The sequence below is a fragment of the Sitophilus oryzae genome, unplaced genomic scaffold, assembly GCF_002938485.1.
Source record: "Sitophilus oryzae breed Bouriz unplaced genomic scaffold, Soryzae_2.0 scaffold_2006_pilon_pilon, whole genome shotgun sequence".
Classification (NCBI taxonomy): domain Eukaryota; kingdom Metazoa; phylum Arthropoda; class Insecta; order Coleoptera; family Curculionidae; genus Sitophilus; species Sitophilus oryzae.
The window spans coordinates 6,057,903-6,077,930 of NW_022146732.1; the positions used below are offsets into that span (position 1 = coordinate 6,057,903).

A 20,028-nucleotide genomic window follows, 5' to 3' on the forward strand; every position below is an offset into this window, starting at 1 on the left:
GTTAAAAACTCGGAGCTGTAAATCATTCGCTCAAATTTACACCGTTTCAACATTTTACGCTACTGAAAAAAAGAAATAAAAGCACCAAATTGGAAATTAAATCGAGAAATAAATATTTCCAACCCACGCGACGCTTTGATTTCTCAAAAAAGGACGCTTTGCAAAAACAGAGGAAAATTGTTATAAAAACCTAGGTATCATGATTTTTTGCTCTTTATACAGCAGCGCTATCTCCTGAAATGCGCTCCATAATAAACCGGACTAGTTAGGCAACCAAACATACACAACCTCAAACAAATTATCAGAGATTATGTTAAAAAACTTAACCTTTAACACAGCCTTTAACTTTGTGTTTTAACTGGTGTTTGATATTAGCTATATATTAATTAGCACATTGCATAAAGAATAAAAAGGAAGGAGGCTTTCTATATTTCATTGGAGGCTAAAAGGAGGAGTTGAATCGAATCCAAGAATCGAATGCAAAAATGTTGGACCTTGATCTAAAACAGAGATCTAAAAGAAGTTCGAAAATCGCCGTACCAAATATATCCTACAGATTGAGAAATGCACAGCTTCTTCTACTATTTTGTTATAAATTAAAGAGTTCAGTTAATATTTGGGCATATTTTTACCAGATTTAACTTTTAGAAACGTGTTTTTTCTAACTGAACAATGTGCGTGGCTAAAATTGTGAATACAAAACCTTAAATTTGAGTTTGAAAAGTAAGTTAGAAGTTAGCTTATATCAGATGGCGGTTTTAGATATTCATTTCTAAGTTGTTATTATAAAATTGTTTCATTATATGGTTCTTTTTAGTGCACACACGGCCGAAGAAAAATATAAGCTGCTAAAATAAATCTTCCCTAGAACTGTTGTACAAAAAATATAGAAGTTCCAGCAACAAATGTATCACCAGTTCAACCTTTGATTTAATGTAAACAGTAATTGTTCCTGGATGAGAAATGCGAATTAAATAGTTTATGGTGATTTTTTACGTGATTGTGTTAGTGATTTATTAATAGTTTTGCCGATGCAGTTTAAAGATTCATGGGCTTTCATCAAAACATTTGAAATTGACATGTTTACATGCAGTTCAGTGTGATACCATTTTAATAAACATTAAAAACTTTCGTACTAGTAGTATATTAATATAAGGTAGGTTTGTAAATAAAATATTAATAAATAAATAATGAACTCAATTTATTTCAAAAGCACAAAAATACAGAGTTGTGAATATGTATATGTCGTAGCCTCATAGTGTATTCCGTCTTTTCATGAAGAGCCTAGTCACCTAGTCACTTAATGAAAAAAACTAACCTAATAACATAACTAGCCTGCTAACCATGCGCTAATCTAACCGACGCTTCACGAAGTGACTAGGCTCTTCATGAAAATACGGAATACACTATGAGACTACGACATTTATACACTGACTTATTTCATCATATATTTATTTATTTAGCAATATTAATACATTACAACTTTTGTTTTTATTAACTGACTAATTCCAAGTAACTTAATTTAATAAATAAAATATACAATTTAGCACCTATGTAGTTATTACATATCTGTGTGTACCTACTATGCCAACAAATAAAACAGGAACATCATGTTATATCAAGAATACAAGGAATTACAATTTAAAAAATGCATTTTAAAAAAATACCTGGCTACAATATACCTACATATTAATTTAAAGAGCTTATTCATAAAAAAAATATTCTAAATGGTTTATATACACAATTAAAAGTCTTTCAACCATAGTACAATCATTTTCAAATTAAATGAAGCATCTCGGGCAAGTAAATTATTTAATTTTAATATATTGCTGTTTATTTAAACGTTTTTTGTCCGCATTCCTTTCATAGACACAGATCCAGCAGACGTACTGTAATTTTACATATAAAATAACAGCGATCTTCAATTCGTAGCCATCGCTGACGCCGTTTTTATTCGATCATATGGTACTATCATGACGAGTCTTATAGAACAATACACGTCGCAATGGGAGATAGAGGAAACATTTTACCTATAATGTTACTAATACCGTATGATCGAAAAAAACCGTCGTAAGCGATGGCTATGAAATGAACATCGCTGTCATTTTATATGCAAAATTATTTGAGAAATGTCATTGATGGTCATTTCCAAGCCAACTGGACGCCGTTTTTTTTTTCTATCATACGGTATAATATACTTTGATTATAATGTTGGGTATCATAATTTCTTAAAAATATCAATTATAGTAGATTAATAGCAATTTTAGACATATATTTGTATCGAAGAGTGTTGATAAGACTAAAATAAGCTTTGTTTTATCTTTTTCTCTTTAGAAGGGAGATGGTTTGTGTCGTAGAATACATTACAGTATTTAATATCGTGTACTTTGATATTCTTTTCTTAATTTACTGTAGTTTCTTGTTTCCTATAATGCCAAGTCTTGACAATATGGTGAAGGTTGAGTTTTGATCTTATTAGTTTTATACCTATGTTTATACAAGACCAAATTAAGACTTAGTTAGTTTGTGATTTATATTAAGATCTTTCTTATAATATTTGTTATGTCTTAATCTTAATACTATATTATGCTTTGTCTGGAAAATAAATGTTAAAATATCTTAATTTTGCATATCCTTCCATCCTTCCATTAGGAAAAATATGGTTTACCTATAAATCATACATGCTAAAAAAATCACATAATTTAGGTGTAAGGATAGAGGTAGCAGAAAAATTAATATATATGTATATATAGAATTAAACAGGGTAATTCTCTGTTAATGTTGCTGAAGCTGATTCTACAATTTTAATTACGGAGGCTAAAAGGCCTTTTGAAGACCTCCGTAGTTTTGATGGAATGTTAAAAAAACTTATTATGAACATGATATGGAGCTACAGCATTAGAGTTTTATTTCTATTTAATTTTGTTGCCTATGAAAATACATAATAAGCGTTTACGTGTTGTGCGAAATATTAAAATAAATAATATAAAAAATATACCGTACTATGATCGAAAAAAAAAATAGCGTCAGCGATCACTATGAAATGAAGATCGCTGTCATTTTATATGTAAATTTATATGGGAAATGTCCTCAATCGTCATTTCCCAGCCAACTGGACGCCGTTTTTTCCATCATACGGTATATATTGACAAAAAAAAACACTGAAAAGCACATACAGTGGTGGCCAAAAATATGGAAGCTTTTTTAGTTTGTCATTTATGCTGAGAAATTAAAATATGAAATAAAACGACTTATATAATCGTGACCAAATCGTGACCTACAAATAATTTCCTACAAAACCTAATACATTTAAATAAAAAATTATAGCTATCAAAAAATATATAAAAAATTATGAATATTTTCTTGGTCAAAAGTACGGAAACTTAAGAAGAATGTTTATTAAAATTCAAGATAATATAAAAATTACTAATATTTAGTGGAATATCCCTTTGAATTAATTACTTCTCTACATCTTCGTGGCATCGAATCGATCAATCTCGTACAATCTTTACTGGAAATGGCCGCCCATTCAGTTTTTAGCACTTCCCATAATTCATTTTTATTTGAAATAGAATGGCTTCGAATTTTGTTATCCAAATGGTCCCAAAAATTTTCTATGGGGTTAAGATCCGGAGACTGTGAGGGCCAATCCATTAGTGGAACATTATGTTTATTTAACCAATTTTGAACAAACCGAGATTTGTGCTTGGGATCATTGTCTTGCTGGAACAACCATCTGAGTGGCATTTCTTCATCAGCATGAGGCAGCATATTATTCTCCAATATGTCTTTGTACAAGAAACGGTCTATTATCCCATCAATTTTAACAAGAGGACCAACACCTGAGCGAGAAAAACACCCCCATACCATTATACTCCCACCCCCATGTTTTACTGTGGGCATCTGGTACTTATGGCTGTACCGTGTACCTTTTGGTCTTCGGACATAACGTCTCCCGTCACTACCAAACAGCTGAAACTTGCTTTCGCCGCTAAACAGTACAGTATTCCATTTCTGATAAGACCAGGTGAGATGATCTTGAGCAAATTTAAAGCGGGCCTTCCTATTTTTCTTTGATATTAGTGGTTTCTTCACCGCAACTCTTCCAAAAAGTCCCATGTCATCCAACCTTGTTCTCACCGTGCGTGCAGACACCGATATTCCCCTTTCACCCATTTCTCGAGAAATGTCTGTGGATGTTTTTCTTGGATCTCTCATTGATATTCTCTTCATTACTTTCATTGTCCTGTTGCACAACTTTCTTGGTCTTCCTGACTTAAAAGCTGTTGAAACGTTCCCTGTTTTATTAAATTTACGAATTATTTTCGAAACAGTGCCTTTTAAAATGTTTAAATTTTTACTTATTTGAATTTGTTTATAACCGCTCTTGTATAATTCAACTATTTTATTTTTTAAATCCGTAGAGAAATATTTAGACTTTGGCATGATGTTTATATTTATCTGAAGCAAATCGTACCGTTTATCAGCTTAAACTAAATAATTTTAATGTACTTTTTTATGGTTTCCATACTTTTGGCCACAAGAAATCTATTGTTCTCCTACAAAAACTGCTAAACAGATTTTTTTCGCTGTGTAATTTTTGGAATACTTTTATTTGCTGATAAGCTGTTCATTTATATTCCTGAGAGTTCAAGCATAGCAATATTTTCTGTGATATTTTAAAAAGTAAAAAGAGTTTCCATACTTTTGGCCACCACTGTATTTGTTTTCAACTGAAAATAGAACACCTACCCTACATTAGGCTACAAACTTGATTATTAAGAAAAGTATATTTTATTATAAATACATAAAAACAGTTAGAATATTGCTCCTTGTAATATAAGGACATTGTTATTTATAATATGACATACTATATTATATTATAAAAAATACTTTTATTTGGTGCATATAGTTGCGTATATATTCGCAATATTATTTTAATAGGCCCATTCACCATTTTGTCATGATTATTGAGAAGAAAAAATCAATACTAATAGAGATACCTACTACCTACTAGTTCTATTGATAAAATAAAATAATAAATAGGTTATTTATTAAACTATTGTAGGTGAATTATATAAAAGTAAACTGCAATAAATTTAATTAAAGTCCATAAACTAATTTCGAATTTGAAAATGGCTACTAACTGTTACTAGAAAATTGCTATGACGACACCAGCCCTATTGTTTACCATTTTATTGAAAAATCATTCTTTATTCAAAATCTGAGCCAGTTAGGTATAGGCAATCCTAATATAGTTTGAAAGAACATTTAAATTTGCATTTGCATAACGAAGTTTTTATTTTTTATTAGCAATTTTTTGGATACCCCTCTATACATTTAAGGAAACAACGAATTTTTTTAGTAAAGATATTTATTTCTCTTGCTTAAAAGTCACCACAAAAATTCTGAAAAGTAATGTGTACAGGGTGTTGACAATAATTTTTATTACAAAATGCATATTTAAATATCTTTAAATATCTCAAAAACTAAAGCTTGTAAACATATTTAACCCGTATAATAAATGTTTTATTTTACGTCCAAGGATTCAAAAATAAAATAAAATACCGGGTGTTCCATAAGAAAAAATATAACTTTGGTATGGATCTTAAATCTGACACACCCTGTACTGTATTTTTGCATAAATTTTGAGAATTACTGGATCTTTTGAGGGTTTTATTTTATGTAAATTTATTGTAGTATCTACCTATGTTTCCATATACTATCAAGAAATTATGTTTTTTTAACTAAAAGCAAAATAAAACAGTAATTCACCACAATACACCAAAACACTTAATACTCTATTTTTTTTCTCAGGTAATATTTCGACATCGACATCGACATATTTCTATTTCACAGATAAAAATATCCGATAACACTAAAATCACTGAAACTTCCGCGGCTGACAACGAAAACTGAAAAATATAACGGCACTTTTTGTTTTGACTTGCATATCAACATTACGCTGTACCATTATGAAAATATCTAATTATAACTTTTAATTTCTGACAATAACTAACTTTTTGTTATCAAGATGACATTTTAGACGGCAACTGACATATATGTCATAATATTTGAATTTTAAATATGTATGTAATATCATTTAAATTAATCTTATTTAACTACATATTAGGCTATACCGGGTAAATTCCAATTTAGGTAGCTTTTATTGTTGCCTAGTTGCTCTTTCTACAGTGATATAATTAATGAAGAACCAGACATACTGAAATCGGAAATTGAAGCAGCAATAAAAAACCTAAAACATCATAAAGCCCCGGGACCAGATCACATCACGGCCGAAATGCTCCAAGCGTCGGGAGATTTTGGTGTGGACATCTTGCACAAGTTATGTAATATGATATGGCATACTCACCAATGGCCATCAGATTGGACCGATTGTTCCATAATAACCATCCACAAAAAAGGATCTCCAGCCAAATGCGACAACTTTCGTACCATTGCGCTAATTTCACATGCCAGTAAGATTCTTGTTCATATCATTAACGAAAGGTTAAAACCGTATATTCAACCACAAATCCCTCCAGAGCAAGCAGGATTCACAAGAGTTCGAGGAACACGTGAACAAATTTTGAATGTCCGTCAGATTATCAAAAAGGCCCGAAAATTTAACAATCCGCTCTATATTTCTTTCATAGACTATCGAAAAGCTTTTGACAAAGTCAAATGGTCAAAACTATGGATGGTTCTTAAAGAAATGGGCGTACCTCTTCATTTGATTTCATTGATTCAGAATCTTTATGTAAATACCAAAAGTAGAATTACCATCAATGGCGTTACTTCGGAAGACTTCCAGCCCACCTGTGGTGTTAGGCAGGGGTGCATACTATCTCCTCAGTTATTCAATATATATACTGAATATATCATGAGAAGGGCATTGGAACATTGGCAAGGGGGGATAACAATTAATGGTCACAAAATTACCAACCTCAGATTTGCAGACGATACGGTCCTTCTAGCGGGAAACGAGGAAGAGTTACTGCAGCTTCTAAAATTGGTTGAAGACGATAGCGAGAAACTTGGACTTGAAATTAATCCCTCTAAAACAAAAATTATGATTATCGACAGGCAAAACAACAACAAACCTGATGTAGTGAGCATTGGTCGTTTTGAGGTTGTAAGTCAATATATATATCTTGGGTCACTTATAAACAACACGGGATCGTTAGAAGAGGAAATAAGAAGAAGATGTGAAATGACAAGAGTGGCAGTGCGAAAACTCTCAAAGATATGGCGAGACAAAAACATATCTAAACACTTAAAAAAAAGGCTTGTTCACTGCCTAATATTTCCGATATTAATGTATGGCTCCGAGTCCTGGACGATGAGACAGTCAGAAATGAAAAAAATTGACGCAACTGAGATGTACTGTTGGCGACGAATGCTCAGAATTCCCTGGACTGCCCGGCGAACCAATGAATCCATAATCCAAGAACTGAACATCACAGAACGCCTCTCAACTTCTATACAGTCACGTATACTTAAATATTTCGGTCACGTTATGAGGAGGGATACTGACTGTATGGAAAAACTCATTATAAAGGGCAAGGTTCCGGGAAGAAGACCAAGAGGCCGCTCGCCCTCCCGATGGATAGACCAGCTATCAAAAATCACCCACAAGCCGCTGCACACGCTTGTACATGAAGCACAAGACAGGGAATTATGGAGACAAACCTCACACATCACCTGACCACTACATTCCTCTTGTAGGAATAAAGACAGAGAAAGTAGAAAAAAGATTCAAAGTCTCGGTCTCAACATTTATACAATGTTAAACTGTTACACGTGTTTCGCTTATATACGAGCATCATCAGACCTAACAAGAAAGAACCTAAATAAATAACAAATAATAAAAAGGTCATCATAACTTACAAATACAATTATTATGTATTGCAATACAATACAAATGCAATTATTATAATTTTAATTGTATTTGTAAGTTATGATGACCTTTTTATTATTTGTTATTTATTTAGGTTCTTTCTTGTTAGGTCTGATGATGCCCGTATATGAGCGAAACACGTGTAACAGTTTAACATTGTATAAACGTTGAGACCGAGACTTTGAGTCTTTTTTCTACTTTTTTAATTTGAACCAGATCTCTTTGAGAAAAATGGATGCATTCTTTAAATAAAGACAGAGAGAGAGAATATAAATAACTTTTTTTGTGGACACCCTGTAGGACTCTCTATATTTTTAAAAAGTGCTCTGAATTAACCTACATAATAATATGCCCACAAAATTTCATTTCAATACAAACTGTCGCTCTCTTTGGAGCTTCCGCGGCGTATGAGAGGTGCCTGCGCCGCCCTGTATGTCTAGGTTCTAACGTGTTAAGTTAAAACATAGTTAATATAAAACATGCCATCTGTGGGGAGATAAAAACTGAAGGATATAAGTTTCATGAAGAATAAAAAAAACTTTATTTGCGACTATTGCAGCATCATTATCTACTATAAAAAAGATAGGGGAGACTGAAGGCATTAAGCATAGATTCCGTAATAAGAACAAGCCATCAAAAGTTTCCTATGTACCGCAGCTGCTGATTTGTTAATTTTACTAAATGATGCCATATTTTTTTCGAGTTCAGCTTCGTTTCTTCGCCAAAAAAAAAATAAACATAATATACATATTATAACACAAAATATACATTTATTTAACACAAAAAAGAATAATTTATACTATTTTGTAGTTTCTTTTTCGGTCTCTGGAGGTTGTGCCGAGAACATTTTAATAAACTCAGCCTGGTACGGATCGGTGGATAACTTCTTAATCTGGACAGCTTTCGAAGGCACGTCGAAATATCTTGTGTCCGTTTCACCGTCCACTTTGGGCTGGTAGGTCGGAACCACTTTTCGTCCGATTATTTGATCGAAATCCACGTTCTTGAACCACTCGTGACCTTTTATATCTTTTGTACCATTTTTTAACAGGCCATACCTAAAACATTAGCGCTGAATTATAAGTATTGCTACGTTTTTACTGGGTTCCATGTGGATAATTTATAAATAAGACCTATTTATTTAACAAATTTTATTTTCTCTAACGAACACAACAAGAAACTATATAACACTTAAAAACTAGTTATTTAAACTTATTTACAAATGAGTTTTCTACGATGTTCTCTATGGGCATCTCAGAAACTATTGGAGATAGAGAGTCGGTTAAATGGGGAAAGAATTGCAGTTTTGTGGGGTCATAAACATGCGCCTTTCAGATTTTTGAAAAAGTTCATGGCTTACTAGATATTTCGAAAAAAAAACAAATTTCGGCTATTTTAAAAATTGTTCCTAATTCTATTATTATTATTAAAAAGTGTTCAGATAAAAGTTGTAGATAATCACATCCTTAATGAGAGTTTGTCCTCCGTTTTTCTCCGAAGCCAGTCATTTTTGACATATGACACAAACATATGTTTTATTAAATGGAAAATGGAAACCATGCTTGGCCATGACTTCATAAAAAGCGCCATTTTTTAAGTTTTCATCGATATAAGCTATAATATGTTTTTTTTTCGAAAAATTAATTTTAAATTAAGTTATAGCCAATTCTTATCATTTTTAAACAATTTCACTTGGTTAGCCATATGGAAACAAGTTCAATCGTCGCTCTCAGAAATGTGAAATTGTCGCATCCAAACTTTGTAAATTGAAATGAACAAAAGTTGTAAATATGAATTTTTCAAATGAAGAAGAGCGTGTAGTATTATTTGTTCAACTTTTCTTGGCCATACATTTTCGAGGATACGTTGACCGGTGAACGTTACTTACGTTTTTTAGAGAATGGTTTTCAAGACATGTTAGAAAAGTTAAATTTATATACTGGCGCATCAATAGACATGACTTTCATTATGATATCCCCCAACTCCATAATGAAAGAGATGTTAAAAATTATTTATATGATAATTATTCAAACTCAGGGATAGGAAGAGGTGAACCAATTATTGCATGGGCCTCCTCGATCACCTGACCTATCCATTTTAGATTTTTTATGCGGTATGGTTAACAACAAGGTTTACAAAAAAACTTATCAGTTAAGAGAGGCACTCGAAGAGGCGGCACGGGAGAAGTTTAATTTAGTCGACCACTCGTTCTGTAAGAATAGCTAGTAATTAAATTTTAAAAATATGCATGTACTAAAATAACTTAATTAGAATGGTCATTGACGGAAACAGTACTGGGAGAATTTTCAGGTCAGGGGCTTGGAACACCCTCAAAAAGGAAATTCCACTTCTCCAACTCCCAGTGATGGATGACATACCAAGAATTTACAACTTTGAGAAACACCTCATTGTAGTATTGAGCAATAAAAAAGATTGGAAGGAAGAAACAATTACTCAGCATGTAAAAGACCATACCATAACGTGGTATACTGATGCTTCTAAAACCAAAGCAGGGACAGGGATAGGAGTATTTGGGAAGAAAACAAAATACTCCTAACCAATGGGCACCTACCCCTGTATCCTTCAGAGAGAGAATCGGCTCATTCAATTTTTTCAAAGCAGAGGCAAGAATTAGATATTTGAATACTTAGTTTTCTTTTTGTATTTTTTAGTTAGAAGCAGTTCGAGAATAAAAAAAATAAAATATCTATCAACATCCAATAAAAGACAGAGTGCGCTAAGGGTGTAGTTGCTGGACCGAAGCCAGACTCACGGGAGTATCAAGACATAAGGCATGACCCTGTACCTGAGTTTTTATATTAATAAATATTTTAAGCTGACTTCCATTGAATTATTTCTAATTAAATTCCTAGGTCGAATACGTCGTTGAAAAATGTACGACGATTTTTCGATCATTTTATCGATCGAAAATCATTTTACATCCACTTTTGGTCCGGAACAAAACATAAAATGTATGTACCTGGAATGTACGTACATGCGACGTAATAGTACGTACTTTACCACATCCCAGGGACGTACCGGGGACGTACAAAGAGTTGGAAAATGTACGTCTCTAGTACGTACATAGTACGTACCAGGGACCTGACGTTCGTCCCAACAATACGTCCCAGGTACGTACATAGTACGTATCGTGGCTGTATGGGAAGGTGCGATAATATGATAAAAATAAAAGGGGTGTTCCCTCCAAAATGGTGGGTGGTATATCTGAAATTAGGACATTATTTTAGATAAGAGAGATCAGCAGGAATAAAATTATCTTAAATTTCAAGGTTTTTCGAGATTAGTTATACGCGTATTCGGGTCTCCCCTATCTCCACATCTCTCTTTTATATTTACCGTTTGGATCTATCTACTACCAGCATATTAGACAGCAGATCCTTCAAAGACTTCGAAAAATGTACAGGGCAAGAGTATTTTCCGGATACAATCTTTTCGTAGAGCCTCATCGGATCCTTGGCGTAAAATGGAGCAAATCCGGCGGCCATTTCAAAGATCAACACTCCCATCGACCACCAATCGACCGACTTATTATAACCTTGACTTAGAATGATTTCTGGCGCTAGATATTCCGGTGTGCCTGGAATGTTTAAAATATTATAACAAAAAGTCTGTCGTATGCATACATATTGTGAAATTTACTTACCGCATAAAGTATAAGTCCGGGCATTATCGATTTTCTTACAAAATCCTAAATCGGTTATCTTTAAATAGCCCTGATTATCGACAAGTATGTTCTCCGGTTTCAGGTCTCTGAAAATACAGATCTAATTATGGTAAAAGTCCAATTACCGTCACTGTCCTAATTATCGTCATATTTCGATATTTTTTAAAAAATTAAGAAACTCAGAGAAAATATTCCATAATAAATAATTTTGAATAGTTGTTTTATACATATAGGGTTGTCCACAGGGTCGACACGGAATATTGTATCCATATGATTGGATTTTTGGAAATTGTGGGTGATGGGATCGTTGGAGGACTACTAAACCTACAATTTAAAATTATTTTCAAAAGGTACAGGCTGTCCCAAATAAGTAAAAAAATTCAAAGTTGTATTTTTTTAACAGGAACATACAACAGGAAAATCCCCATGTATGATGAGTTACAGACTGTATGATCAGTTATAAACTCAAGAAAGAGGGACACAATAGATCTTTAAGGTGATTATCCCCCCTCTCACTCATTATCCATTCTACAGTCCAGCGCCAAATATGTCCATTGTTGGCAACAATGAATTTAATAATCGCACCCTCGACGACGTAAATAAAAGTTTATTTGGTATTGGGTATACTTATTTATATTTATACGACTTACCTGTATACGACTCCCAAATAATGAAAATACTCGAACCCCAAAATGACTTGGGCTGCGTAGAACTTAGACAAAGTTTCGTCGAATTTTTTCATTTCGCGCAGATGGGTGAACATGTCTCCTGCATTGGCGAAGGACATGCAAATACCTACATAAACATTATCCTAGAAATTTATTATTATTCTTGCAGTTAAAAGTCTTATCTAGAAAATTAGAAATTTGTTACAAAATATTTCAGCAGCAAGTGTAGTGACTGCATTTGTTTTCATACGGGAAAGAATTATGTAATACAGGGTGTCCCAGAAATAAGTGCAAATATTTTAAGGGGTGGTAGATCTCGATAAAAGAAACATATTTCCTTTTTATCGTTTTTCAAGTAAGTCCAAAATAACGGAGTTATTTTACTTTGAAAATTTCCAAAAAAAAATTATTTTTTGCTAAAATTTTGAGAACCATTGGATCTTTTCTGAATTTTTTTTCTTGTAAATTTAATCTAATACCTATGTTGCCATATTATCAAGAAATTGTGTTTTTTAACTAAAAACTAAAAAAAAACCCAAAAAATTTTTCAACAAACGTGATGATAAAGCAAAGCAAGAATTTCCATTAACATACAAACTGGATAAAATTTTCTCACAATTATGTCAGCATGAGAAAAAACAATATGGCGATATTATTATATAACTTGGTAATATTTGAGAGGTAGTTTCATCTCGTTGGAATTTGACTTTCGAAAAATCCGTTTGCCAAAAATAAGCTTTTCACGTCAAGCAGTTTAAGCAGAATCGTGGTTAAGAAATTACCCAACTTTTTGGAAAACCCTGTATGATTTTTTTTTAAAAACTTCAAAATGTGTAAAAAATCAAATAAGTTATGCTTGGCCAAGCGTTTTCCCGAAAGACCAACCGTTTTTTAAATAACAAATATTGCAATATTTGAGGGGCGTTTTCACCCTCTTGGAATTTGAGATTCGAGAAACCCCTCCTTATCGAACCACTACACCCCACAGTCAATCTGTTTGCCAAAAATCAGCTTCAAACGTCAAGCAGTTTAAGCAGAATCGTGATTACTCAATGGACATATTTTATGAAACACCCTGTATAAATTTATAAAAAATCTTAAAATATGTAAAACAGCAAAATAAAATATACGTGTTTAAGAGTTTTTCCGAAAAACTCACCGGTTTTTAAATAAAAAATATTTTAATATTTGAGGGATAGGTTCACCCCCTTAGAATTCGAGTTTCGAAAAATCCCTTCTTATCGAACCACTACACCCTAAAGTCAATCTGTTTTCCAAAAATCAGCTTTTTACGTCAAGCGCTTTAAGCAGGATCGTGATTAATCAACGACCAGATTTTTCGAAACACCCTGTATACATTTTTAAAAAATCTTAAAATATGTAAAAAAAACAAAATAAAATATACGTGTTTAAGCGTTTTTTCGGAAACTTGACCGTTTTTCAAATAAAAAATATTGTAATATTTGAGGGGTGGTTTCAACCTCTTGGAACTGGAATTTCGAAAAATCCCCTCTTATCGAACCTCTACACCCTAGAATCAACCTGTATGCCAAAATTGAGCTTCTTACATCAGTATGTCAGTCACTTAAGGATTTTATATATTAGTATAGATTATAATATTGTCTAGTACAAAAAGATATTATTATACCATGAAAAATCCATGCATATCAACGATGAAGGTAAAATTCAAATTCTTCATTAGTTTTATCTCGGCAGCTGTGTGCACCAGTTGCTTTGTTTTCACTATATTTATTTTCTCCATTAGCTTTAACGCATAAGTTTTGTTATTTCTTTTGTCCCTAAAATGAAAAGATTTTGCTTAAAATTGAGATTTTTTTTTATTTTATACAGTCCCCGGATTGGCTTTACAAGAGGAAAACATTTTTATTATTGACATTTTGCGAAAAATGCATTCTTCATAAAAACATTTGCTTGCTGTTTGCAACGAACTAAACTAAATAAAAGACTAGTTTACGTACGAACGGATCGGGCCAGCGCGATCGATGCTAGGCAGGAGTGGGGAGTGCCAGCTGTATGCCGTATGTTATCGGATCCGGACCTAAAGGAACTTCTTCTTTGGGTGCCATGTGCTATGCCGCACGTTGGCGATCATTCGTCTGTTTTATGGCTATAAGATGACTAGGGTGCCCTCTTCGGCTCGTCGAAATATTGTTGCGGCGTCAGGTATGCCACTCCAGTTTCTTATGTTGCGAAGCCAAGAATGCTGTTTTCGACCCGGTCCCCGTCGGCCTTCGATCTTCCTGCTGCAGTATCAACCTGGGTATGGAGTATTGACGTCCCCTTAATATATGTCATAGATATGATACTTTGCGTTGTTTTACGGTATCCATTAGTTGTCTGTCTACTCTGGCTCTTCTTAGGACTTCATCATTTGTTGCATGCTCCGTCCAGGGTATGCGCAGCAATCGGCGAAGTGTCCACATTTCGAAAGCCTCAATTCTGTTTATTGATTTTACCTTAAGTGACCAAGTCTCAGTACCATACAACATCACAGGCCACACATACGATTGAATTACCCGTATCCTGGTATGTAGCGGCATATTTCTATGCAGGAGTAAATTCTTTAGTTTAAAGAAGGTTGTTTTTGCACGGCCGATTCTTCTTTTAACTTCCTCATCGCAATCCCACAGTTCATTTAGGGAGGCGCCAAGATAGGTGAAATTTGTGACCCGTTCGATGTTCTCTCCATTGATGTTAAGATGAGTGTTGTACTGGTGTCTGCTGATCGCCATCATTTACTAAAGGAACTAAATAAAATACTAGTTTACGTATGGATCAGCCAGCGCGATTGATGCTAGGCAGGCGTGGGGAGTGTCAGCCGTATGTTATCGGATCCGGACATAGAGGAACTATTAAAAGACTCGTTCACGGGAATCTATTCAGTCGGCAGATCTGAGATATAATACAAGGCGACGACGATGGATTCGGCCTTGTCTATTGCCACAGCCGGCGCGGCGTAATTACCACAGACAATTGTCGTGGATACTGTTTTTGATTTTTAGTTTGTTTTTTAAATATTTTATGGGAATGTTTCACTTTAGGTCCATAAAATTAAGAAATATCTTGTAAAACGAAGTAGATATTCTGAATTTTTAGACAAAAACAAAAAGCTTGAAGTGAGGAAAAATGCAATTTTCGTAAAATTTTTGTCCAATTGATTTGTGATATAGTTTTTTTTTAATTTTTTTATCTGCTATAAAACTTACCTATATGTTTTTAACATACACAATTACACGTCTCGTTATATCTCCGTACATTATAAAAATTATACAGATCATACTATGCATAGTTCTGACTGACAACGAAAGGCATTAGTAAGCAAGGGGGATGTCAATGTTAGTCGGGAACTATTGTAAATTAAAACTTTAAGGAACTATTCCTCTGTAGGAACTAGAACTAAGGAACTAGTTACTCCCAAGGAACTAGAATTTCCACCTCTATTTCATATAGATGGTTATTATTAATTTTGATTAACATCATATTTTTTGTTATTGTTACAGTATCACATTTCCGATAACTACCGTATGATCGAAAAAAAACGGCGTCCAGTTGGCTTGGAAATGACGATCGATGACATTCCCCATATAGTTTTTCATATAAAAGCACAGCGATCTTCATTTCATAGTCATCACTGACGCCGTTTTTTCCTTGATTATATTGTATTATCACTCTTTCCGTAACGTTTAACTAGATAAATTTTGTGTTTTTTTAACATTTTAAAGGTTGATTCTCACTATACCTTCCGTTTCCATTCCATATCCGTTCCGTATTTTTTATTGTATTGACGATATACCGGGTGGCCAACTAAGAATGGACGCCGGCTGTATCACAGAAATTATTTATCGTATAACTTCGGGAAAAATTCATTATTATAATTTAATAAGTAAATCGACCAAAAGAAATCGCTGGAAATTATTTTTAAGTTCGAAAAATGTCCGCTAGGGGGAGTTTCTCCATAGCTAATCAGAAAACAGGGTTTTTCTCAAAAATATGCAGGTGAACAGGTATTTTAAATATGACTATTGTAATCATCGAGAAATTTGTATTTTTTCTGATTCAGAGTATTTTGCTCTATCACATAAAATAAAGTGGTGGGGGAAGGTTAAACTTGCGTTTATTAAAATAAGGACAACTCTTGTTTGGGTTAGCCGATTTAAACAAACTAGGGCTCGTTTAAAAGAGCTTTTCTTCCTTAATGATCTCCAGTATAAATTTTGTTTCCATATATTTTTTCGTGGTAGCTAGAGGGCGCTGTTTAACATTATAACAGATTTTGCGCTTTTACATAAAAAAATTAAATAGGAGGCTATATTTCTGTTTGCACACTTAAATAAAGCACAAAATTTCCAAAAAATTAGCGCAAACCGCAACTTTTTATCTTCCCTCTAACGGGAGATATTAAGAAAATAAATCATATTAGGCTGTCGCCTAGGATTATACGGTCTAAAAATTGGAGTAGTTTGGAAGTAGGCTAGGAAACAAAAAGAGGTAAATTTGTTTACGTCAAAATATCAAAACATACATTTTAATTTCATTTTAATACCATTTAATTGTTATTTATCCATGTTCGTTCTTGATTCGACACCATAAATTAAAATCCAGGTATATTAAATCCAATGACCTAGCTGGCTATGGAAAATATGCCGCTCTAGCGTCTCTATCTACTAAAGTAAGTGGTATCCAAGAAGCCCCACACATTCATAGCAAAATAAGCGGCACAACTGCACCAACTGCATCAACTACACTCATGCTGATGAAATTGCAACAAATGCAATTTATGGATCCTCTAACAAAATTGGCAATTCGTCTCTTAGAAATTATGGATAGTTTGATTTTTTAGAAATTATGGATAGTTTGATAGTTTAATCTTTTAATTATGGATAGTTAGTTATTATTTCATTCGGATGATTCAAAAAGTCCAATCATTCACCATCCTAGAATTCCTGCCTAAACATTTACCGACCAACGGTCTTGGTACTGAACTACTTGCATCAAGGGTAGATTTGGACCAGTAGTGCATATTGGAAAGTGACCCAAACGACATAAACTTTAATATAATAATATATAACAAAAACAACAGGTAAAACACGAAAACAAGTGAAATCAAGAACGAACTTGAATTAATAACTAAATGCCGTTACATAAAATAAACCCCTAGTTTTCAGCCACACGAAATTCGGCCGTTTTCTGTCAAAAGCAATATGGCGGCACAAAATTCCTAGAAAAGTTTATAAAATTATTGATTATCCGACTTTTGGACATTCTAATCTTAGAACTACCTACGTATAATTAACCAAGAAATTCGTAAACATTATATTGATGGACGATAACGTTACATAAACCCGTTTAAAAACTTATGACGTCATTTTTTTTAAGAAAACGCCCGAAATTCGGATGCATGAAAACTGAACTTAATCGTTTTGATATTTTGACGTACCAAGTTACCTGTTTTTGTTTCCTAGCCTACTACTATAATTTTTAGACCATATAATCCTAAACGGCAGCCTAACATGATTTGTTCTCTTAATATCTCCGGTTAGAGAGAAGATAGAAAATTACGGTTTGCACTGATTTTTTGGAAATTTTGTGCTCTATTTAACTGTGCAAAGAGAAATATAGCCCCCTATTTAATTTTTTTCTGCAAAAGCGCAATATCTGTGATGGTGTCAAACAGCGCCATCTAGCTACCACGAAAAAAATTATGGATACAAAATTTATACTGGAGACGATTAAGGAAGAAAACCTCTTTTCAACGAGCCCTAGTTTGTTTAAATTAGCTAATCTAAACCTTATCTTTATTTTAATAAAATCAACTTTAACCTTCCCCCACCACTTTATTTTATGAGATAGAGAAAAATACTCTATATAAAAAAAAATACAAATTTTTCGACAATAGATATAATAAACAACAATAGTAATATATAAAATACCTGTTCACCTGCATATTTTTGAAAAAAACTCTGATGTTTTCTGATTGGCTATCAGAGAAACACCCCCTAGCGGACAATTTTCGACTTGAAAATAATTTCCAGCGATTTCTCTTGGTCGATTTACTTATTAGAATTTTTTTCTCAAAGTTATACGATAAGTAGTGTCTGAGATACAGCCGACGTCCATTACTTACTTAGTTGGCCACCCGGTACGTAAGCTTCCGTTCCGTATCAGTTCCATACTTTTTAGAGTAAAGAGTAAATAAATATCAGCAAAATTTTAACAGAGCTGGTACGAATGTAAGAACTTGACAACGCTGTTCCCGATACACTTCAGTCCGTCCGTCAAAAAAAATGTATGGAAGGAAAGGATATGGAACGGAAGGGAAACGAAACGGATAGTGTGCATTGTCCTATTCATTTACATGATATAATATATATTTTATGTAAACGGAAGGGAGCTGATATGGAATGTATAGTGAGAATCAACATTAAAACTGCCAAAAATATGACGTTAATTAAAATTCTATAACTAACATTCTATAAAAGAATGAAAACGAAATTATATTACTACAAGAACGCGTTTTGTTTTTTAGGACTTCAAAAAAATTCAACCATATTTTCATGTTTTTTTTTTATTTTCTCTAAAACGGTAATGAATGTCACTTTAATGCATTTTTCAGCAATGCAAAGTTCATACTACTGTATTCTACTTATCTCAAGTTAAATTAGACTTCAAGGTACATACCTACAGAGTACGACCATACCGAAAGAACCAGCTCCCAGCATTCTAATAATTTCATAATCGTTTAACGTACAATTTTGTTTTACTTCTTGGTTGATTTTCACTTCGAATTCACGTTTTTGTCTGCGCAGATACTGGTCGAAAGCTGCATAATGTTTCTGTAATTTCTCGTCCATTATAACAGAGCGAATTGCTTCTTTTATATAACTTTTTTTAAGTGTAATAAATATAAAATTATAAATATAAATGAACATGTAGAATTAATGTAATGACATTGACATACCGATACTTCACAAGAAATGACATACAGGGTATTTAATTAAAAATGGTCTAAAGAAAAAGGTAACTTTTGACGAATAAAATACCGTTTTGCAAATACAAATTATCCGAATACTTGGAAGATATTCCGAAAAATATTTTTTTTGTTTTTGGGCCCGGCAGTTCAGAAATGAAGAGGGTTATGAATACTTTTTTGCAGCATCTTCCCTTTCACAAAAAAGTGGGCTGGTTTGTGCATACCGCATATACGGATATACAACCCAACAACCCAACCTAAAATGGGACACCCTGTGCATATTTTACCACTAGTGAAATTAAATTATAAGACAGACTGAAAGCATGCGTTAAAAATGTTACTTTAATCTGAAGTTTGTAGAAATCTAGATTAATTTTTTATGAATATGAAATTTTAATTTTACAAAAATGAAAAATTTCATTTCCGTTGAGAGAATTGTAACAGCCGCATGTCTCAAAATATTTTGGTTTTTGCAACGTTTACAGTATTCTATTAATATCACATTTGTTCATATTTTATTTATAGTCTTTCTTTGTTCAAAATTATTCTTACGTATAATTTGGTTACTGTCCAAACGGGGATGGACTTGTGATTGATAAATTGCTCTTTTTTGTTTATTATACACTCACCGGCATAAAATTTTGAGGTATTTTAAAGTTTAATAGATTTGGTTCTAATGGGCCGATTTTGATGATTTTTTTAAGTAGTTTGTAGCTAAATTATTCGACTTTTTAGTAACTCTTCCCAAATTAAAAATGAAAGTGGCCATCTGTCAATTATGCGA

General features: G+C 33.1%; 1 protein-coding gene across 1 annotated transcript; it reads right to left on the reverse strand.

Moving 5' to 3' along the window:
- Positions 1-8,317: 8,317 nt before the first annotated feature.
- On the reverse strand, positions 8,318-19,224 carry LOC115883954 (cAMP-dependent protein kinase catalytic subunit beta-like). Its single transcript, XM_030902379.1, has 6 exons — positions 18,953-19,224; positions 13,902-14,052; positions 12,236-12,396; positions 11,565-11,671; positions 11,258-11,498; positions 8,318-8,958 (listed from the first exon to the last, which is right to left on the reverse strand). The coding sequence occupies exons 1-6, from the start codon at positions 19,201-19,203 to the stop codon at positions 8,700-8,702; spliced, it is 1,170 nt and encodes a 389-aa protein (XP_030758239.1). The 5' UTR covers positions 19,204-19,224; the 3' UTR covers positions 8,318-8,699.
- Between the last annotated feature and the right edge of the window lie 804 nt (positions 19,225-20,028).

What these genes read in the sequence shown, in the direction of transcription:
- LOC115883954 (XM_030902379.1), bottom strand. Translation starts at nt 19,203, where the DNA reads ATGTTCATTTATATTTATAATTTTATATTTATTACACTTAAAAAAAGT. An exon ending in TATTTGGGAGTCGTATACAG is followed by an intron (nt 11,672 to 12,235) that starts GTAAGTCGTATA and finishes CTGTATTTTCAG; the next exon opens with AGACCTGAAACCGGAGAACA. An exon ending in CCGGACTTATACTTTATGCG is followed by an intron (nt 11,499 to 11,564) that starts GTAAGTAAATTT and finishes TAAACATTCCAG; the next exon opens with GCACACCGGAATATCTAGCG.